The sequence below is a fragment of the Nymphalis io genome, chromosome Z (assembly GCF_905147045.1).
Source record: "Nymphalis io chromosome Z, ilAglIoxx1.1, whole genome shotgun sequence".
Classification (NCBI taxonomy): Eukaryota; Metazoa; Arthropoda; class Insecta; order Lepidoptera; family Nymphalidae; genus Nymphalis; species Nymphalis io.
This window is the reverse complement of record NC_065918.1, coordinates 2,218,043-2,242,019: the sequence shown is the minus strand read 5'-3', so window position 1 is coordinate 2,242,019 and position 23,977 is coordinate 2,218,043. Positions and strand designations below refer to the sequence as shown.

At 35.2% G+C, this 23,977-nt stretch overlaps 2 protein-coding genes across 3 annotated transcripts in view; one reads left to right on the top strand and one right to left on the bottom strand.

The window, feature by feature from the left end:
• LOC126780367 (E3 ubiquitin-protein ligase MYCBP2) overlaps window positions 1-23,977 on the bottom strand; it is a 93,051-nt gene that overhangs the window by 25,255 nt on the left and 43,819 nt on the right. The gene's annotated exons all lie outside the window — the stretch shown is intronic.
• On the top strand, window positions 1,159-22,329 carry LOC126780371 (uncharacterized). 2 transcript variants are annotated; one of them, XM_050504820.1, is made up of 5 exons: window positions 1,159-1,379; window positions 12,160-12,412; window positions 18,901-19,073; window positions 19,220-19,512; window positions 19,607-22,328. In XM_050504820.1, exons 1-5 carry the CDS (start codon window positions 1,227-1,229, stop codon window positions 21,204-21,206), a joined length of 2,472 nt encoding a protein of 823 aa, XP_050360777.1. In that variant the 5' UTR covers window positions 1,159-1,226; the 3' UTR covers window positions 21,207-22,328. The 2 variants fall into 2 exon arrangements, with proteins under 2 accessions (XP_050360777.1, XP_050360778.1); XM_050504821.1 differs by lacking the exons at window positions 1,159-1,379; window positions 12,160-12,412 and adding an exon at window positions 16,051-16,163 and having other exon boundaries at window positions 19,607-22,329.

The following is a 23,977-nucleotide window of genomic DNA, read 5'->3' as shown; positions in this document are numbered from 1 at the left end:
TTTAGATTATATACGTTTATGAAGCTCTCTGTCGTCCCTTACGACAATTACAATCTTTGTGATGCGGTGGTTCTGATCTTCCCCGCCAGAACTACACGACTAAATTGAATGTCATAATACATAACGTATAAAACAATTGTATTTTACTTCATGTAACGTATTGAACACAATTGTATGTCATTATATATTATGTTAAAACAGTAATATCATGGACAAGGCGTTCATACATCCTCGTATGGTCAGCCCACAATCAATCATTCGTATCTAATCGATTAAATATAATGTACAATAATATAATCTTATATTCAATGAGCCTAAAAGAATATTATGTCTGCAAAATTGCTTATTCAATTTGAAAATAAGTATATTAAAAATTTCAGAAATACTTCAAAGCATTTTAATAAAGAGTATTTTCCTATTTTGTTGAATAAAATTATATGACAAGAAGGATTCATTTGATTGCACTTCGAAGGGACTTAGAGCCCCGGCTAGGCCAAAGCAAGTTACCTCTGCTCTGACCTCTGATTAGTATAAAAGTGCAAGGGCGGATGTACTGATACAGTTATTAAAATCGATATCGATGATTTAATTTTAATCGATAAATAATATTTATTGTGTATTTAACCACCAAACTACGTTGAAATATATTTCAGTCAAAAGTATTATTTCTTCCGGTATTAATGGAAGAAAAAAAGACCCTGCTAAGTTTCGCAGGTTCTTCTCAGGTCAGAATAATTTATTTTCCAAACCGGAACAGTATTTAATATGCCACTCAATAAATATCTAAATGAATAGTAGAATAGACTTTTAATTTGAATTAACCTTTATTTTAAAATTACTCGTGACTTAATATCTGACACAAATCATTAGTGTTATTATTACATTTTTATACAATAATTAGATATAGCATATAAGAATCCACAATTTTACGCTTTGATAATTATAATTATCATAACATTTAACAATAATTACAATAACCAAATTGTAAGTAAGTACGCGTGTCGATGGCTATTAGCAAATATCATTGGAATGATACTAACTAAACCTCATTATCGATATCGATAATTAAGGCGTACTTTAATAAATGGCATCACTATCGTTAGTGCCAGCATCTGTAAAGGCGGTAGCGATAGTGGACGCTCGGTTCTCGGTTCTCGGGTCTCAATAGTAGCCAGTCTGTGCATGACGGTCGTAGCGCGCGGTTGGTCGCGCTCCTGCGCGGCAACATGTCGCGCCTCCCCGCGTTGTTCGTGCTCCAGGCGCTAATCGCCTTTGTGATTGCCGAACATACCGGCGTGTGCAATTTATCTTACTGCAAGTGTGTCCCGGCAAAACACCCTTTGCGGACCAATGTCAACTGCTCTGTTCCTCATAACCAGGTACTCAATTAGATTTCAAACAAAGTGTTCGTAGCATGTGGTACGTCACGCATACTTTTGTCAGGCGTCGGCAACTTTCAACACAAAATAGTGTTTATTTTTTTTATATTAATTTGGTGAATAGAAATTGACTCTATGTATTTTTTGAACGTTTTGTTTTTTGTAATAAACTTTAAAATACGTAATGAAAAAAATATATTTTAAGCTTTAACGAATAACTTCAATTGATCTCTATAGACGGTTTCTTTAATATCCTCAGCTGCGGGTTTATTGTACATTGTACAAAATATTATTATAAGAAATTGATAAGAACTTTTAAAGCAGAATAAACAAAACCAAGAGATTATGGAAAAAGCTATATAAAAAGAAGAAATACATGATTTGAGACTGCACAAAGACAACTACCTGAAGTTGATCCCTTATTATGTGTGAGCTCAGTGTTGGGCCTTATAAACAGGCCATAATTTCCTCTTGTAAGAGCGACAGTTCACGAACCCGACACCGAGTCCTGAGCAACAAGTGGCACTGAACAAACGCACACGCGTTCAATGCGTACAATGTGTCCGCGTGTTACACACATACACATAGCATACTCGTATTATGTACTCTACTGCACAGCTGTCTATTGCTTTAATTCTAATGTACGTTTTAAAACCAATTTCACTTCTATGCATTTCGAATAATGCAAAAAACACTTTATTTATATAAACAACCCTGGATCTGGAATAGAGTCCATTCATTTTACGTATTAAAATAAAAGAAGAAATGAATGTTTTTCAACTTAATATTGGACTAAAAACTTAGTACAAGCAATAAAACAAATAATCTCATTATAAATATTAATGACAGTTACAAGAGTTATTACCTCAATTACTTTTATTATAGAAAACACGATTCCAAATAAAGATTGCAATACAAGCCTATTTAATGATAATAACGTATCAAAGAGCTCAGTCTCCTGGTGATTATAACATTCACCGGCATGGTCAAAACTATTTGCCCCAAATATTATACTGCTATTCGTACTAACAATATTCGCTAGAACAGGACAACACGACTCGTTTAGTCGGACGACTGTGAATAGAGAGTACGGGCTATTTACGTCGCGCACGCACTCGCGAATTTGACTAGTCCAAATTTAAAAATGCGCTTACGCATATGAAGTATAAAAGAAATAATTTCCATTTTATACAATAGTTAAAAATTTGGCTCACCTTGAAATATTAAATATGATAATTTAATAAGAAAACTGACTAATAATCTATGTCTAATTTTAGAAAATAAAAGATCTCGATTATCAACACGTTCAAAACTTGTTTCGAATATTGCAACGACCGCTTCTCACTGATAACTTTCCATCGTAATATCGGCTAGTCAATACCTAAATCATAGTTAATCTTATACATTATTTATTCTACGCGTTCAGTAATATCCCGTGAAATAAATTTGGCAAATCAACACCAAAACAATATTATTAATGTACATATAATTAATATTTAAAAGCGCTCCATTATTATTATCGTTACTAAAATATAAAGTTAATATTTGGGTAATGCATTACTTACATATTTACCTAAAGCATATAAAATTAATGAAATTATTTAAAACCAACACTCAAATCATATAGGTATATTTACATCATGAGGCATGTCATGAATTCAAATAAAGAACGTAAAGCTCGAAACTCGAACAATACTTAAATGGCGTTAACTAAAAGTTAAACGTAATGTTTACTTTACTTCTTCAATCGACTGGAAGTAGCTATTGTATTTGTGAATAACTTTTATGAACAATATTGTCAATATATGCATACAACCTGCTTATTTTCCTAGAAATATATTTTTCATGGACAACTTGAATACACATTGTATTGATTACAGGCTTTGTTAAATACGTTAAAATAAGAAATTGAAACCTCGTTTTTAGTGTACTTTCCACACCTTAAATAAAATTAAATAACTCTCTGTAAATGTCACACTGCTGGGCTCCGATCTGGTCTCCTTTTAAAGAGAACGTGCCATATTTTCACTCGACACATGCGGTTTTGCTCCACCGTACAGCACGAGATGAATTATAAACAAAATTCAGTGGTGCTTTCCTGGGTTTGAATATGCAATCTTTGGGAAAGATTTACTTGTTCTAATCACTAGGCCGTCTCACCGGCTTAACACTTGTTGCACATTTTATACGGTTCACATTCACGTAGCATCCTTCTCTCTCTCTCTCTCTCTGTATCCCGTTAAATTACATTGGCGCTATCAAAGGGGCAGAAGGGTACGGACGTTAACGAGTAAAAGCGAGAAGCTCGTCCGATCACTTTATTAAGTTAATAGTGATTTCAAACACAACTATGCTCTTTAACTTTGCGTTTAATTATATTTCCTGAATATTGTATATATCCTTATTTATCGTTTAAAGAAAATTAGAGCTTGTAAATGAAATGACTTAAATCTTAATACCGATTTATCATCACTAAACTTCTACGACAAACGGAATATTTGTTTAGACTAGTTATCAGAAGAGTCGTTTAAAATTACTTATTTTTGTAACACAACATTTTTTCTAATTTATAGCAATTAAATGATAAAAATAGACATCTACAAAAGCAAATTCGTTACTCAATCGGTTTCTATGATAACTTTTAGTCGAGTTGAACACAAATAAAATACAAAATGAGACAACCCGAGGAAGCGCGCATCGTACACGTATGCAGGGCAAGCAGCAGACCGCGCCTGCGGGAGCAACGAACAAACCATAAAAAAACCGTAATGAGAGATCACTTCCTGCGCCCGCGACGATACGATACGAGGCTGACTACGATACCTTAATTTACGCGGTAACAAAGTGCATGATTCATTCGAATATTAGGAAGACTTTCTATCATAAAAACTAGGTCGTGTTTTTAAAATAGACAAAACATATTTTACGTTATTTTTATTTTAACATTACACAAAAAGTCGTCGATTAAATATTTATCTTCACATTATTATCTTTTTCAAAGTAAAAGGCCCACATGACGGCTATATTAAGAATATAACCACTATAAAAACCAACACTTTCACCGTCTCGATCATAAGTTACATGACTTCACTTTTTTATTTCTCGATAAGTAAATAATGTGAGAACATGAGTACTGTCACTTACTTTGAAATAATAATAATAACAATGTTGTCATACTATATCGTATGTTGAATAGACGCACGAAACACGACGAAGCTCATCAAAAATGTCTCAAATTGCCGTCACCCCTCACAAATTCAATGTCCTGCTATTTTCTAATTTCTTTATTAAATCGACTTTGCTCGTTGTTGACTTTCGAACTTGACTTTACTAAGATCTAAAGTTCATATAATATCATCACTCTTCGGGGATATTATTCTGAACATTCAATCAATGGAATCAATTTTTTTGATTAATTCATAAAAACAGTAAAATAAAAAAAAATATTCACAAGTTACTCTACTTGCAATGTTATCATACAAATCAATGTTTAAGTAATAAAAGTAATAAATATCCATGTTCAGAATAGTAAAATACGTAAATGTACAAAACGATAATAATTACGACACAGCGCGCGGTGCCCGTATACTGTCTTGTCCTGCTTTATGTACATATGACTCGTGAAGTGTCTCACGAGTACTAATCACAAAACACATCATATGACGAAATGCAAGATTAATACTGTTGGTGCTAATTTAACATAATTTATTAACTAATTTAAAATTAATTTTCGGCGGAAACGAAAACGATATTCGCAAGAAAATAATCGTAATATATTACCATTTACCGAAAGATTACTACAATCTGTACGCTGAGAAGCGTGTAGATATATTAACAATACTCATTATAAAGTAACATTGAGACATCGGAGCACTTGTCCTCGGCAATTGGTTTACACTCGGCACGGCATTATCTCATAGCGCGCGAGTCATTTACGGTGGTAATGTAACGTCTCACCGAGCTGGACACGTCACTCGAATCATTTCGGACCAGTCCGACAACTAACCAGGTCATATGGCGATAATATATCGCGTGGAGCTAGCATTCGTTGATTCCTTTACAAGGAATATACGCGTAATAATCTGTAAATTGTATACATATAGTTGGCTATAATTTTTTTCGAAAAAAGAGTAACTACTCAGTTTCTTGGCTTCTCGGTAAAATCTACATTCCGACTCGATGGTACACACTCGATGGTACATTATATTTAATTGTTAAATGCCCATTCAAATGTGCTTGAGTAAAGTATATTTCGATTGATTGATATTATTATTGAAATCTGAAAGTATCTGCAACGTACATACTTTAATACTTTCATATGTCCGTAACGTTTTTAAACGAATAATTGAGATGACGTACATATTTATTCAACTTTCTCTTCACCGCTGTGTAATAATGATTATCGCGTTTGTAGGTAAATTATTAAGTGATTTATAATCATATATTATTTAACGGAGCAGCGGACTTTGTTTTGCTAAGTTGCCGACTGTATATGACTAACGACGCTCTGATTTTAATAATTTCTAATTATTAGTGTAATTGAATTCATTTAAGCTAAACATGAATAATTTCATTTAGAAATATAAATCTACAGATAAACATTTAACTATTTTCGATGAATAAAATATATATTAGATCAGATCGCACCCACACATTGTTTCAATTGAATTATGTCTTGTGCCTAGCAAAAATCTCCGGGCATTGTATTCGCCGATCCTTCCGTGACCTCCTCTAAATGGCAGAACTTACATGAAACAGATCAAGGCTTCGAACGATCGAGTAATAATCATTTATTTCCTATTAAGATGTTGTCCTATAATGACAGCGCATAAGCATGTTTTGACGACCGCTAATGTTATGCAATTATAAAAGTTGTTTTAAAACAGATGTTATCAACATGGTTAATTTATGCACAAGTAGCAAAGGCACCGTCAGCGCATATTCACAACCAGCCGTCTTACATAATACTCCAATACGTTATCTGAAATCATTTCATCATTAAAAAAAACCTAGAAACAATAACATTTAAAAGGGTATTTACTAATCAAATAATTAAAAAAAGTTTATATTAGGGTATATCCATGTTTTGTAATTATTTTTTAATCTTTCTGGTCCATAAAGCAAGCAAGCAATATATTATATGAATAGTATTGATATATTGTGAAGACATGTAAGTCTATTGATATTTAAGAACAATTGCCTTATTAGATAAATGATTTAACAATTTTTCATAATGATTTTAAAATTGTTATTAATACAACTGGGTAAATTTTTTTTAAATCAGTATAAGCACTTGACCAATTAATGGAAGCGACAGTAAGTTTTGTAGCGATTATTATCACTACAAGTCCTTAAAAGGCGAATGTTGCACGAAACGGTGTTGCAACTTGCAAAACATAACTGCTCAGACTCGATTCTGATTGTGAGTCAGAAATTGTAAACACAACTCATTGAGTTTACATACAACTCGATTACATATCCAATATATAGAACAAAAAAAAATATGACAGAGGTCGAATAACACTTTTAAGTAATAACATTTAATTTATTGATATATAAAACAAACCTACAGAATGTTGGAAATAACTAATAATAGTCGGGTGAATGATTTGTCTGTTCTAGAGTTTATTTTTATTTACGATCGCGTATGAGAGCGGACGTGTCATCTATACTTACTTTTTTTTGTAGTTTCAACGAAATTTTATCCGTGCAGTGACGGAGAAAGAATACATTTCACTGCCCCTCTCTTTCCCATGGGTGTCGTAAGAGGCGACTAAGGGATATCTGAGCGACCATCTGCTCACCTGGTGGTAGGATGCTAACATCCGCCTGGCTTGTTACCACCGTACGCATGGTGAAAAACTCGTGAAGTGGCTTGCAGCCGCGTTTCGAGGTCAGCCAGCGTACAGCCAGAGCCCGAGCGAGTACTGCCGCGATGGGTGTTGGTCCGGTTGGAGACGGCTGTTGAACCAATGCCGGGGGAAACTGTATTGACCTGCCGGTCAGGGAGACCCGAAGAAACGGCTGTTCCGCTGGCCGCCCGTGGCATAGTACAGGGGCCTGAGCGTGCCTAACCAGCTCGTGAGGCTGCCCCACCAGGCCACGCATAATCTCGGGGTGGACCGTCGTGCCGGTTGGTGACCGGTAGGTGGGGTCCCGGCGGCCACTTCCGGGGGGGTTCGGGGGCCCTTCCGTCCGGCGGGTCAGTGTATTTTTCCTTTTGGCAACCACTTGGGGAAACACGCCTCCACACTTTGCCCATCCCTATCGTGGCAATACATCGCTCGCTTCACGTCTCTTTTCCATTTAATTTCTCCCAAATGGCGCAACAAAAAAGAAATAACGGTCGTACAGCGGTGCTCACCCCCACCATACCCTCGCTGTTTGAGGTCGAGTTCTCTAACATCCGAGGACTCCACACTAACCTCAACGCTGTCCACCACCATCTCGAGACAGCACGGCCAGCAATGTTGTTTCTCACGGAGACACAAATACTCCGTCCTGCCGATACCAGCTACCTTAATTATCCCGGCTACACGCTTGAAGAATCCTTCAAAGCGAAAGCCGGAGTATGCTTGTTCGTCAGGACGGATGTTTGCTGTCACCGACTGCGCTGCTTGGAGGACCCCTCCTTCTCCATGTTGGTGGTACGTGTGGACCTGGTTCGTCAGAGCCGAGTCTACGTGTGCCTCTACAGATCCCACAATGGTGACTTGGAGACAAGCCGACTATTTGACCATCTTAGTCGGGTGGCAGATGCTGCGCAAGAGCAATTTCCTAACGCGGAATTGGTGTTTTTGGGGGACTTTAATGCTCACCACGAATCCTGGTTGAAATCCCTCAAAACTGACCATGCTGGAAGGACTGCTCATGCTTTTGCTCTCACACATGACTTGACCCAACTGGTTGATCAGCCCACCAGGATCCCAGACATTGATGGGCAAGCACCTTCTCTACTGGACCTTCTGCTGACTTCTCACCCGGTGGAATATCAGGTTGTGGTTCAGGCTCCTCTTGGCTCTTCGGATCACAGCCTTATTTCTACCAGAGTGCCACAGGCCAAGCTGCCGCCACTAGCGGTATGCAAACGTCGCGTTTGGCACTATAAGTCGGCGGATTGGGACGGTATGCGCGATTACTATGCGTCGGTCCCTTGGAAGGAACGTTGCTTCAGTGGGAATGACCCGACAGCTAGTGCCGCTGCTGTTGCTGGCGAGATCATGCTGGGAATGGAATACTACATTCCTAGCTCAGATCTCGTCAGTAGGAGTACGCGTAACCGTTGGTTCACTCGTGAATGTGCCGATGCTGTATCAGCTAAGCAGGCGGCATATCGCAAGTGGATCAACGGCTGCATTAGCGGGGCATCTAACATTGACTCACTGAAAGCAAACTATAATAAAAATTCCAAGTCCTGTAGAAAGGCATACACGAGAGCGGATGCACAGCGCATTGTACAGATTGGTCATGACCTTGTTTCGCATCCTAGGGGCTCCCGTAGCTTCTGGCGTCTGACCAAGTCTGTGCAAAACAATTTCTGCCAACCTTCGCTGCCACCGCTCAGAAATCCGGACGGATCGCTAGCTCACAGTCCGCAAGAGCAAGCTGATCTCCTGGCTAAACTCTTTGCCGACAATTCCGTCATCGATGATTGTAGTGCACTGCCACCTACAATACCTGCATGTGGCCATACGATGCCTGACATTAAAATCAGGCAACGTGATGTGCGTGCGGAGCTGCAATCACTTGATGTACGGAAAGCTAGCGGTCCCGATGGAATACCAGCCATAGTGCTGAAGAAGTGCGCAGCGGAGCTGTCTCCTGTGTTAACGCGCCTGTTCCAACTTTCTCTCTCTTCGGGAAGTGTGCCGGAGGCTTGGAGAAGAGCTAATGTGCAAGCGGTTCCCAAAAAAGGGGATCGGTCTGACCCGGCAAATTATCGGCCAATAGCTATCACCTCAGTACTTTGTAAGGTGATGGAACGGATTTTAAACAACCAACTGATCCATTACCTAGAAGATCACTGTCTAATTAATGATCGTCAGTACGGTTTTCGACCAAAACGGTCCACAGGTGATCTTCTAGCGTACGTAACACACCTCTGGGGTGAAGCTATCGACAAGCATGGAGAATCGTTGGCTGTCAGCCTCGATATCTCCAAGGCTTTCGACAGGGTCTGGCACAGAAGTCTTCTCTCCAAGCTACCGGCATATGGTCTGCCTGCTCAGCTATGCACCTGGATAGCCAGCTTCCTACACAAGCGTAGCCTTCGTGTTTTAGTAGATGGTTGCGCTTCACAATTCTATGTAGTGAATGCTGGGGTCCCCCAGGGATCTGTGCTATCTCCCACACTCTTTCTTTTGCATATCAATGATATGCTCTCCCTTGGGAACATACATTGCTATGCAGATGATAGTACAGTGCATGGTGGATACCACGGACGCGCAGTGGCTGGGCGGGCGGAAACTGAGGAGAGGCGGGAGAATCTTGTCATTGAACTCGATAGGACGTTAGATCTCATCGCCAAATGGGGCTCTGATAATCTTGTTGAGTTTAATGCCAAGAAAACACAGGTATGCGCTCTCACGGCGAAAAAGTCAACATTTTCCCCTCTTCCCTCCCTCTGTGGTACTCCGCTGGTGATGCAAAGCAAAATTGCCATGCTGGGGATTGACGTTCGCTGCGACCTTAGTCCAAGGGATTACATCGAGGCTGTTATAAAAACAGCTTCACGGAAACTCGGAGTTCTGAACAAGGTGCGGCGCTTTTTCACGCCACAACAACTGTGCCTGCTGTACAAAACACAGGTACGGTCTTGCGTGGAATATTGCTCGCACCTTTGGGATGGCTCCGCTAAGTACCTACTTGAGGCCTTGGACCGGTTGCAGCGACGTGCCGTACGCATTATTGGCGACGTAAAGGTCACAAACACCCTTGAACCTTTACAATTGCGTCGTGAGATAGCAGCACTGAGCGCTTTCTATCGACTGTATCACGGCGAGTGCTCTGAGGAATTATTCTCTCTAATTCCTGCTTCCCCCTTCCTTCTTAAGTCCACGCCGATGTCACCGCCTAACTGTGACATCAATTCCATCGCGAACAAAGAAATTTGGCAACGTCCTTTCTTTGTCGCACTTCCAAAAAATGGAATTCCTTACCAGCTCACGTATTCCCCTCCTCTTACAACCCGGGTTCCTTCAAACGAGGCGTGAAGAGGCATCTTGCGGGCCGGCAAGGCGAAGGCGGCTAGTGCAGAACGTTTTTCCCGTCTGTACTGGCCGTCGTCGCGTTTGGACTCTACTACCACTTACCATCAGGTGGAGTAGAGTCATTTGCCCTCCCGGCGATATAAAAAAAAAAAAAAAAAAGAAATGTTCCTTCGTAAACAACGAAGTATGTTGTTAATTCTTGTACCTAATATTGTGATAAAACTATTACTTGAATATCTATTTAAAACGGAAATTAAAAACAGAGAATGATAACCTCCTGTTGTGAAATGTTCGCATATGTTTATTTTTGTCATAATAACATCGATCGATATTGGACATTATTATTTTTTTTTGTCCAATGCTTATGAAAAAAAAATTGAAGTTTTTATATTTATAAATGTTTTATTAAAACGAATTGAATTCTCATTTAATATAATTATACTAAAGCAAACTTAATAATTAGCGAGCCAATTAATAGCCTATCTACATCATATTTTTTCTATGCTAAGTAGCAGAGATTGTTACCATAATATTAGTGAGTCAGGCCGACGATGTTATCTGTGCCAGCGCTCATGAATGTGAAGTCTCGATAACAAATATCGAGCGCATACAAGAAGCAAATATTTATCTTGAATAACTAAATAAATTGATAACTAACGACGAAGTATTGTGTCTCTTTTGTACTATCACTGTAACTAACGAATAAACGTACGGAAATTTGACCATTGGTGCTTGAATAAACAATAGAATAAATGAAAGCTACTGTAACAAGACTCTCACTTTTAGAAATATGGTGCTAGTATTTTCGCTTTGGACAAAATGCAAATACACAATTCAATACACTTTTCTGACAGTAACAGCCTGTGAATGTCCCACAGCTGGGCTAAGGCCTCTTCTCCCTTTTTGAGGAGAGGGTTTGGAGCTTATTCCACCACGCCGCTCCAATGCAGGTAGGTGGAATAAGCTGCAAACCTTACACTAGGCCACTAGTGGTTAGAACGCGTGAATCTTAACCAATGATCGTGGGTTCAAACTCGGGCAAGCACCACTGATTTTTCATGTCCTTAATTTGTGATTATAATTCATCTCGTGCTTGTCTAATTTCATTGAAATTCTGTCACATGTGTATTCTACCAACCCGCATTGGCGCAGTGTGGTGGAATAAGCTCTAAGCCTTCTCCTTAAAAAGGGAGAGAAGGCCTTAAATATAAGGCCAGCAGTGGGACATTAACAGGCTGTTACGTACGTTACATTATATGTAGTACAAATATATTTTGAAGTTACTAATTACAGTTAAGTAAATAATATAATACTATACGATAAGGCAGCCTTTATTTATTTTTACATTTCGTTATCCGCTTTAACGAAAACATAAGGCATTAGCGATAACAGACTTAATTTAGCTAGATGTGGTATGAGTAAGGATACACGCTGATATCGTAACGAGAATTCATGTTATCACGTGTTTTGTCTACGAGGTTAGAGGCGATTAATTTTTCGAGTTCACTATAGAGTACATTAATTTCAGTAGTTATAGTATTTTACCAATTTTTTTTTTTTTTTGTTTACAGAAACTGAACATTTTTGAAGGCGACCTACCGGAAAGCACTGAAGTTTTGACCGTGGCCGGTGCAGAAGCCTTAATGATAGATGCGAATTCTCTCTCTCGGCTGGAAGATGCACGACACGTGCACTTATCGCGCAACAAGCTGATCCTCATGAGGACCGCTTCTGCCGTCAACCTCAACATCATAAATCTATACTTAGAAATCGACAATTGCGATGTTCTGAGTATCGAAACGAAGACCTTCAGCAATATTAAAGGTAATATTCCAAACAAATAATAATACTATATTTTTACAATCAGTGATAGTCCGAAATATTGCTTCTATTAAAATCTAACAACAAACAAATTATTTTAATAAAAAACTATTGATTAATTTTGTCATTGCCACTGGTTGTAAATTTAAATCTATTATATACAGACATATATGAATGTATGTGTTCATATAAGTATGTAAATGAACGTATATTAACATATACTTACTGTATTTTACGCATACAAATATATATTTTTGATATGCTGCCATGCGAAGTGTTTTACTAGTGTGAATTCAATGCAAACGCGATATCGTATTAATGATAAATTATATTTTTTAGAATATAATTTTAATTTATCCGGCTTTGCGAAGCGCGGGTTCTACTAACATATTTTGATTCAGAGAATGCAGTAGACTGTTTAGTATGCCCAGCGGATCTGCTGGGCTTTAACTGTTTCTATTGCTTTATTTATAAGGATTTAGGAAAGGAAGGTTGCCCTTTTTCACACTTCCGACCTACCTAACGTTAAAAAGCTTTGCGAGACATGTATTGTATAACAATTTAATTTATTGGAATTTGAAGTCAAAGTGTCCTGCGTTAATTAGAAACGAAACCTTTTTACTACACAATAACAGTAAAGGATACAAAGTAGTGATGAGCTGTAAAAGTAAGCCTGCTCGTTCGGCCGTTCATATTGGTATAACCGGTTCGGAGAAGCAAAAGTCTCGTGGCCGGATAGACCTGATAATCAACTTTACGTCGGATTATTTTTAATATTTTGTCAAAAATTACGATATCATTTATAGATTTTTTTTTTAATTCAATGCTTGTAACTTAAGGCTAAATGTTTAAATCATCAAACATTTAGAAAGCTTACATAATAATGGCATTATAAACATGTTAAATTATACGAGTATGCGTGGATTGGCAAATCCAAAATACAAGAATGTTAAAAAATGCTCAAAGTAACATTGTTTGTCATTTTGATAAAATTTGAAATTTCATAATGCATCTTTAAATTTTTAAACGTCAGAATAAAACCCTGTTGATTTAAAAACAAAACATTCTGTATTATTTCATTAACCGATAGCGTCGCTAATAAAAATTAAAATCTAAGTAATAATATTATATGGCAAACTAAAGAGAATGACCCAATTTCAAGAAGAACTTTTTATTCTTCTTATATTAATTAATCCCTACAAATTAATCCTTCGAAAGGTTGCTATAATTTTAACCATAGCTGTATACGTCATCGATTTCGAATGCATTTTTATCACGTTATTGATTTTCAAACTACCATTTTTAATTCATGTAGATTTGTAAATTTCGTATTATAAGCAAAACCAGATAAACTAATCTCTTTTGATTCTACTCCTTTAGTAAGTATTTCTTTATTATAGCAATTTTTATTATACTTTTAACAATTGTTTTACTTTTTGATAGTAGTTTTATACATTTTTATACTAGTTTTCTAGATTCTAAATCGTGGCCATGACTGAGCCATCTATACAAGAGAGATTAGCTGCAATCATTGGACGAACCAGTCCGAGCGGTTTCGTATCAAGCACATGAGACATCAAGTCTGAGAGTACGGCCTACTTTGACTAGATCATTATAAAAAAATAACACAATCATTCCTATCTGTAATGCGTTAGAAGCACGCCTCTTTGCCTTTCTACAAACAACATAGTTTGCCCAAGACCTAATTAATTGTAAACAAAAATTATGATAAATTGAGACCTGAATTTACACCCTTGAATTCATTCCCATAATTTAATTTATTAAACATGCGACACTAAAACGTACTGTGCACAATAGTCAATATGATGTAGACTTAAAAACCATCACTGAACATTACACGGCATTGAAATACCGGATAACTGAAGAGAAGTGTCAATCTAATCGAAGTTAACTTTAACGGTGTAATTAGAACAATGGTTTGTTAACATAAAATACAAGCATCTGGTCAGATATTATAAAATTTATTGCTTGCAAATTGGACATAAATAAATTTACAAACAAAAGTATCATTGATATTTAGAAAATTTGAAGTACATAACTGATATCCAAGGATTGAGCCGGTTGACGTGGTTGGTAGAACACTTGCCTTTCACGCCGAAGGTTGAGGGTTCGATTCCCACCCAGGACAGACATTTGTGTGCATGAACATGTCTGTTTGTCCTGTCTGGGTGTAATTATCAATATAAGTATGTATTTACAAAAGAAAAATAGTATATGTAGTATATCAGTTGTCTGGTTTCCATAGCACAAGCTTTGTACAAGCATATTTTGGGATCAGATGGCCGTGTGTGAAAAATGTCCCAGAATATTATTATAATTAGGTAAATTCAAGTAAAATAATTAAACAAAAAGCCATATCTTTGTAACGGGTTTATGTTTTTAACTTTTTAATGGCGCTGCAACATATGAAAATGGTAACATATGGAACAAAGCTGCGCAATGACGCACGACCCAAACATTTATACATATTGACAAAACGAGACGAACAATGAAATACACTTTCACTTCCTTTAAATTAAACGAAAATATTGTATTTCTTTCATTTAAATAAAAAACAAAAACATTTATACCATAATTTTCACTTATTTGATAAAATTATCTTCTGCTGTATTACCTAATTTATAAAGATAACAAACTAGCTGCCAATTCTGACTTCGCATGAGAAAATAAGGTATGAAATTGAAACATATGCACCTATAATACGAAATGATTAATATTCAGGATATTCTACCGCAAAACAGCAGTACTTGTTGTTGTATTGCTGTGGTCCAGTTTGAAGGGTGAGTGAGCGAGTGTACAGGCACTGGAGACATAACATCTTAGTTCCCAAGGTTGGTGATGTAAGCGATGGTTAATATTTCAATCGAATTACTCTTACGTGAATCAATTAAAACGAATAAGTAAAACTGACCTCTTTATAATTATAGTATGATGATGTATTAAAACAACTAAATAACAGGAATTATTAATCATACGCGTAAAAGCGAAATCCACAATACCACAAAATTGTTATACCAAGCAAAATTATTAGTAAATTCAATTGATGCTTCAACAAATAGATCACGTAACCTAGTTTGTTCTTAAAATACTCGAGAGGTACGTATTATCTGAAATTGACAAGCCGGAAACAAATTTGTAAACTATGTACATTATTGCAATAAGTTCAATATGGTTCAGTCCATTACTATGCTCAACTATTGGCTATAGAGTTTGCTGCAAATTTAAGTAATTGGCGTTTTGTAATATCGATGTTTGTAACAACATCATTACATTTCGGATATTAGAACATTTTTATATTTACGGTTTATTATCGCTACCAAAGCTTTTATAAAGACTAACAAATAGTTATCTTCTTCATCATATATATAAAATATATAAGGAAATCTCCTGACTAACTATCAATGCACAACTTAAATTATAAGAGATAGACTTCTAGTAATTTTTAAATATTAAAAAACCGAAACAAAGTAATAGTCACACGAAAACATTCGTATATATTTTATATTCATAAATATCCGTGTAGAGTATGATCAAGATTAAAAATTACTAATTGATTACATTTTGTTTTAGATCTAATATTATAAAAAAAAAACTTTAAACAGTCTTAGTCGCAAGCAGTTGTATGAAGAGTAAAGTAAAGCGGTACATTTATGCACTTACAGCATGGAATCAGTGCGTTCGGTGACTAAGTCTAACTATTTCTGCGCCTGCGCCATTTATGAAGATCGTATATGTACGTACAGTGACGATTTTATCTCCAGTTATCTTACATTAGCTCCTGTATAAACATTAGAACTCTCATGGTCCTTAATTTAATGTAAGTGATCATTGTTCTAGATGTTTGAAATTTTTTGTACTTTTGTGCCAATTATACTACAGATATAATATGAAGAAAATCATCTTTATATTATACTTCTTAGATGCCTTGTTTTTTATATACAAAAAAAAAATATTTCATTGTACATTGATTACTAAGTATCCCTCATTTGACACACCTATTTTTATATATTCGTGAAATTTCGGAATTCTGGGCAAATAATGAAAATGCCGTTATTTTATATTGTTAAATTTAAAAACAAAATCGCACAAGTCTAGTTATATAACGCAAGATAAGAAAGGTAAGGATAATCAATATATTTCTTAAATTAATCGAAAATAAAAATTTCTATCCTCTAGGTTTGCACTTAATACGATTATCTTAATGTTGACGTGACTTTGAAGTTTTAGATTTTACCTTCAATAATAAAGGTATTCCATTATTAAAAATTTTTTTGACGTGAAAGTTAATACAGTCATCCAAACTCAAGCTCGTTCTAGGCAGTCGCCCACTTGGCCCATATCCAGTCGGGTCCTAATTATTAGGTAAGACAACTTTGACTTTGTAGACCCAATGATTACATTGAAAACGTAAAATAAGTGCTTGATGTGTGCCGTTTTGCGGTTACTTCTATTGATGACTGACGTATCCACTTAAAGTGCTATAGAATGACGGCTATTGTGATAAAATTGCCAAGTACGAAGCGAGTACGATCTCCGAGAACTGATCTCCTTAAGACTTGAATCAGCAATATATAAACATAAATAAATATCATTAAATATCTTTGGATCACTAACCCCCGAGCGCATAACTGATAGCAGTCTTTAGTAACACAAACTTTGTTTATAATTAAATAGAAGTTAGCCAAGTGATTATTTATACCGACATCTGATTTCAGCGTATGGCAATTAGCCATTAAAAGCTGAGATGGCCCAGTGGTTAGAACACGTGAATATTTACCGATTTCAGGTTCAAGCATCGCTAAGTTTTAACGTGCGTAGTGCTATATAATAAATCTCGCGCTCGGCGACATGCATGTCCACCAACACGCATGCAATCAGCGTGGTGGAATAATCTCTACAACTTCTTATCGAGAGGAGGTCTTTCCCACTACTGGGTAGTGGGACGTTTACATGCTGTTTCTTTACAATTAGAGATTCGATGAAACGATATTTGAAGAACGCGAATGAATTATAAAAAAGTAATCTACCCATATTATTTTGTCGATAATTACATGAAAATCATACGTAGATTAAGTGGCAATTTTCTTTCTAAAAATTTTCTTTCTTAAATACTTGAGGCAATCATTTGTGATTTGCGCATAAGTAACAATATAAGTGATAGGTAGTGCAATCATAACATTTAGTTAAACAATATGTAGTAATAAAGCCTAAATATTAAAATATTTTAATGTGATATCGTTAAACATTATATAAATGTAATGTATAAATATTTATAATTTGTTAATCGTTTCAATTAGAATATTGACTGACTTCTTTACAAAGGCAATGGAAGCCTTTCAGCATTGCCTGCGGGGAACATGATCTGAAGGATGAATCCTAGACTTTAATATAAACTAATTTCTAAGTTTATATTGATTAATGATAACGCCTTTTATGATCCAAATTTATAATTTTAAGTTAATATACAGTTTATAATAAATCTGTCGTAAAAATGAACAACAACGAAATTTCATCAACTCCAGTAAGTGGAGTTGCCGTAAAACCGTAACAGACAATAAAAATATTAGCAAAATGTAAAATTCTATATTATTAATGTTTAAAAATTATGTGAGCCTTTCATCTATATACGAATTTATTTATCTAAAAATCTAATGTTAACTCATTTCAGTCAGAAATCTAAAAATAAGTAATGATTAAACAAACAAGGAATTGAAAAGACTATCGTCCACAACCATACTACCCATTGCATTACAATAGCTAATATTTTTTTCATCATAGCACATAATATAAAATATTTGAAGATTAACGCAGTAAATTACTACAGTAAACTACCAACTGTAAATTGTATGTTTATGTAAAAACTTATTGTCAATAAAAATATTAATGCTATATCTAAGTATCATATTTATCGTAGAGTAATAAAAAACACTACAAAAATCAATCTTTAATGTATGTTTCTTAAATTGTTTCCAAGACACACTTTGTTCCTATTTACATTTATATGAAAATCTAAATAGAATGTAACGTATAAATAATTTATTTAACGTAACAAAACGAATCATTCAAACAGTAATTAGTGAAGAACAATAATATCGCAGACTGACCATACAATTCTTAAGAAGATGGCTCTCGTTCAAACTGTAGGTAGCCGTAGCGTCGAATACGTATCGGTTTCTAAAAATATAACGTTTCCCCGACTCCGCATTCGTGTTTTACAGGATAATGACTCATGAGGCGAACTGTTCATAACACAGAAGCGTGAATGTATCGTAGACAATAGAGGCGTGTTCAATACGTGTTAACGAAACAACACGTGCTGTATAAAACAATTTCCAACCTGTACGGATATATACTCATATTTACATATACTCATATTTACGTATAATATATTACAATATTTCAATACCTACAGTTATTTTAAGAATAATGTTTAGTTTATTTAAATAAATGTATGTTTGGGATGCTTTCAGGGCCGCTCTCTGTGACAATACGAGACTGCGATTACGTATCTTTGGAGGGCAGAGCTTTTTCGTGGCTTTTATCTATTAAAATCGACAATGTTCGCCACCTACAACTAGGTCCCGGTACCTTTATGCTAGATCCAACTGCAGCTAACGTCGGAGAACACGGACCAGGCATGACGGTCAGTAATTTTTTTTTTTAGATAATAGGTAATATATTGGTATAATAATTTATATGTACGAAGCGAATGCTATTTTAATTTGCAATGCGAATTCCGCTTACATGCTTTAAATAATTTACAGTTCTAAATAGTTTTTTATTTTTCAGGTTCAATTGAAAAATATTAAGAGCACAGAGTTTCCGGAAATGACATTCGGCTCTTCGGCAGCTTTGATCTCATTGGAATCGGTTGAAGTACGCAGTGTTCAAGCTGGAGCTTTCCCTGCCAACACATATAATATAGTCATGGCGACAAACTGCACCTTTCATCGCATTGAAGGAGAATCTTTTGCACCAAAATCACTTATAAACAATTTGTATTTTCATGGGTGCAAAATACATTTACTTGCTTCGAAGTCACTTCAGTCGGCTGTGGCCAATTTGAATATTTCAAGATCCAGGTTAGTTTTAAAACTTTTTACTTTAAATAACATTTGAAATTTATGTTTACTTATTTTATATTATTTATTTTTACTGTTTTTTTTTTCATTACAGATTCGAAAATATAGAGACAGGCGCCATAAATGCCACTGTAGTTGCAGTCGTTATAATCGATAGTGTGTTTCATATATTCAATGAGAAAGGGTTCGAACTTTCTTCATGGAACAAACTTCTAATAGAAAGAAACTCATTTGACGAATTAGCACCAAACGCTATTGTTGCCCCCGGTGGCTCGATACATGAATTAGTATTTGTAGAAAATGAAATTGAGGATATGCATATGGGAAGCCTTGGATTTATAGGCCAGGCGTACTCGAAATTTTCGGATAATATTCTTTTCGAAAGTAACTACTTTGGTAAGCCCTGTTATTGCAATATTAGTTCTTGGCTAGCAACAGGATTGGGTACCGCCTCTGGAGAGCCATTTGAAAGTGAAAGTTATTGTACTGTTAATGAGTTCTTTGCTCGTTGTTTTAACGAACCCGAACAGAACATGGTTTTAAAGAAATTCTCCGATAATGTTTGTAATGACAAACCAAATATTCAATGCGAAACTTATAAAAACCCTGACTCAGGGACTGTTCCTAAAATAAAGAATCCGAGATTCCCTCATAAAAAGAACGTTCGAGGGGATATAAGTGAAAGAGATAAGAAGATCATTGGTATAGTCATTGTGACTGCTTTAGCCTGTGTCATCATAGTTATGTTTATAAGTTTCATCAGATGGATGAGACGGCGAGGGCATTGTGTAAATTTGAAAAATCTCATAATTTCATCTAACTCATCATGTGGCGCCCTTTGTGATCGATTGTGCGTTTGCGGTTTAAACAATGGCCTAGATAATGCTAGATCCATTTCACAGCTATCTGTTAATGAATATTCCGAGCGACATCGGCTTAATGAACCACGCGTCGAAGACGTTGTTCAAGAAACTAATATTCCAAGTGTATTTACCCAAGAAGTAGTAGAGGTTGAAAATAAATCGACTCAAACATTACCTGAAGAACTAACTAAAGAGTTATTAGAAAACTTGAAAGAAAAACTAGAAGATCCTGAAAATTATATCGAAGCTCGCGAAATGATTGAACATCTTTACGAGCTCATTAAAGTCGAAGAGAGTTGCAATAACAACACTCCTACATTGCTGAATGTTGAAGAAAATATTTACGATTTACCTTTTCAAAATACAACCCCACGGATTGGTAAAAATAAGAAACAGATGATTAGTGTAGGAACTCGTACTCCTTCGCTGGATAAATTGACCCCGCTATCACCATACAACAGGCAAACTGCATTAGTGCATGAATATTTTGAGCCCAAAGACTTTGCTGTTCACTTATATGCGGAAATAGCTAATTGCGACAAAGAAAAGAAGACACTTCTGGGTAATATACCTGATGTTTTGGGCGAACAAGCTGTTCCTCGAGGTCCATATCTCCGCGCCGTGCGTGATAAAATGAATTCAAATGCTAGCGACAGCCCTTCAATCAATTCTCCTAACAACACTATTGGCAGCCCTCAACTTATGTCCACGATAAAATCCAATAAATCTACAGCTTCAAACGCTTCAAAAAAAATGATAAACAGGCCGTTACCTGAGAAACCTATTGGAAACGTAGATCCTGGCGAGGGTACGTCTTTTCGACACGGTTAAACTGGCAAGAAGTGGCGAATCGCCTTTGACCGCAGCCAAAATGGTAATAATCTTTGCGATCTCGAGTTAATTGCGTAAAGTATATTAGTGCTCCTGATGAAAGTATGAGCGCGACGTTTGCTTAATGTTTCTTTGCTGTGATATTTAGTTTGTTTATTTAAAATAATTATTTCGATACGATTATTTGTGTCGGTCCAGACAATGTTGTAAGTTTTTTTTTGTAAATATTCTTTATTAAAATATTTAATTAGAAGTAAGGTCTACAGAATAGTTATCTGTCGCTTATCTTGTATGTTTATTAAATGAATGTCTATTATATACAATTATCAATTGATAATTTATTATGTTCTATGTAAAATTTTGAAATAAATAATCCTTTAGGCATTTGATAAAATTTAATATTCAATAACTTTACAAAATATAACTCTTAATACCAAATTGTAGTTACCTACATTATTATATAGTTAAAATAATGTACATTCTATTCCATAAATATCAACCTTTACGTTGTACATTGATCTAAAAAATGTCTAAGTAATCATTTTACCACACTATCGTCCCAAAGGTTAGTGAGTGATTTTAGAGTATCTTTTACAAAGACATTACTTTAGTATACTTCTTATATTTTTATATAAATTTGAAAATTTATAAGAATTATTTTGCAGTTACTATCATTTATTGACTGTTGTAAAATTTCGACAAACTTTCGCGGAACATGAACCTAAGTATGTAATTTAAGGTCTGATCGTTTGATTTATGAAACTATTTAATTATTGTGACATCGACTTTGTACTACATTAAATATTTGAAAAGATCTTAAAATATTAGATGATCAAATTCTAACATATATCAAATTAAATGTATGATTAACGTGCAATCGATGTTTAGTAATAATATGTGTAGTAGTTTTGTCTCAATCATCTTCTAATTACTAATATGCTATATTATCACTTCGTAGATGTTAAATATTATATCAAGTATGTAGTTATTCCAATTAAAAATAAGCAACTTTTAAAATAAATAACAGAACAACGTGCAATTTCAGAAAGAACGTTTATTTATAAAAAGGTTATTATTCTATGTCATATGCAATCGCAATAAAGCAACTAAAGTTTTAAATTTATTATTAATGTAATAAATATGTGTAATTTCATTGATGTTGCGTATGAAATAAATGTTGAATAGCATTTGTGTCTTTTATTACTTGAATCGTTTATTAACATGTTTTTTAAACTATTTTTTTCTTATAAGTAACACGTGCTGCGACAATAAATAAGACACATTATATATATGTGTGTGTGTGTGTGTGTATATATATATATATATATATATATATATATATATATATATATATATATATATATATATATGTGTGTGTGTGTGTGTGTGTGTGTATTCCAATATGTAAATTACTATAGCCGGTTTAACAGCTATCTATAAATTACAGGCAAGTCAGTTTAGTTGAAGAATAATATCGAAATATGAACAAGTTAAATAGCTTCGTTATTTAAATTTTAAATTACAGTTGCTATATGAGCATACTCGATCTACTAGAGACGAAATACCTAGACAAACACAAAATATAACATAATCTCATTAACATGTTCAGATTGAACGTTTAAAGTTGTGTACGCCAACAAAATTTCATAGCGAGTAATATTAATACACAGAATAGTGTTCGCGGGATTTTCCTTCAGAAATGACTAGTATCTATCTACATTTGTAACCAGCCTGTAATTTAGTTATACCGGGCGCCGAGACGATTTAAAAATATAACATCCGGTGCAAAACCGCTGCGACACGCCGACAGCGGCGTGATGTGCTCAGCACCATCGCTTGATTAGTAATAACGATTGCTTGAATAAAATAGATTATCTAATTGATAAATAATGTCTATAAACATACAAAATATTTAGCTATAAACCTATATTTATTATGTGAATAAACATTAATATATATGTACAAAATATTAAAGATATTCCCTATCAAATATTAAAATGTATCAAAATGTTTTAAATTAGACTCAAAAAATATATAATTACGCTTTTATATTAGCGCTTATAAAGTATGATTCAAATGATTATTCTCACGGTATGCATAATTTGATTTTCTCTTCCAAATAACATTCGATATAATTCAAATGGATTTGTTTGATCTAGCATAACAATAAAATTACTAAACAAGGTTACTTTGTAAAAAATATATACTTGTATAGTAAAGTTCAGGATATGTGCTAAGTAACTTGATGTGATGACGACGTAAAACAATTCCTAAAAATTTACAACCTATGTACGTAAAATAATTGTCATACCTGTGATCTGTAATATTATAGTGTAGCTGTACCTATTATGAACCGAGATATTTTTATCAACCGAGAAGCCCTAGTGGTTAGAACGCGTGCATCTTAACCGATGATCGTGGGTTCAAACCCGGGTAAGCACCAATAAATGTTCATGTTTTTACTATCGAACGGCCAGGCAAACACGACCAAAGCGCCATAGGTACACAGTGAAAATTACCCGCCTACGTACGAAGCGCTTTGAGTGTACATTCATCATTCGCACTGCGAAACTATGGAATGCTTTGCCCGAGTCCGTATTTCCTGATAGATACTATGTTGGTGTCTTCAAATCCAGAGTAAACAGGTTTCTTATAGGCAAGCGTGCTAGACCGTGTCGATGCTTAACATCAGGCAAGTCAACTGTCAAACGCTGGCCTATTAATTGTAAAAAAAATGTACTTAATCTGTGTTTAAAATTCATCTCGTGCTT

Excerpts from the sequence above, each read along its gene's own strand:
- LOC126780371 (XM_050504820.1), top strand. The coding sequence starts at position 1,227 with ATGTCGCGCCTCCCCGCGTTGTTCGTGCTCCAGGCGCTAATCGCCTTT. Across the intron at positions 1,380-12,159 it reads GCTCTGTTCCTCATAACCAG|AAACTGAACATTTTTGAAGG; the intron begins GTACTCAATTAG and ends TTTTGTTTACAG. Across the intron at positions 19,513-19,606 it reads TTGAATATTTCAAGATCCAG|ATTCGAAAATATAGAGACAG; the intron begins GTTAGTTTTAAA and ends TTTTCATTACAG.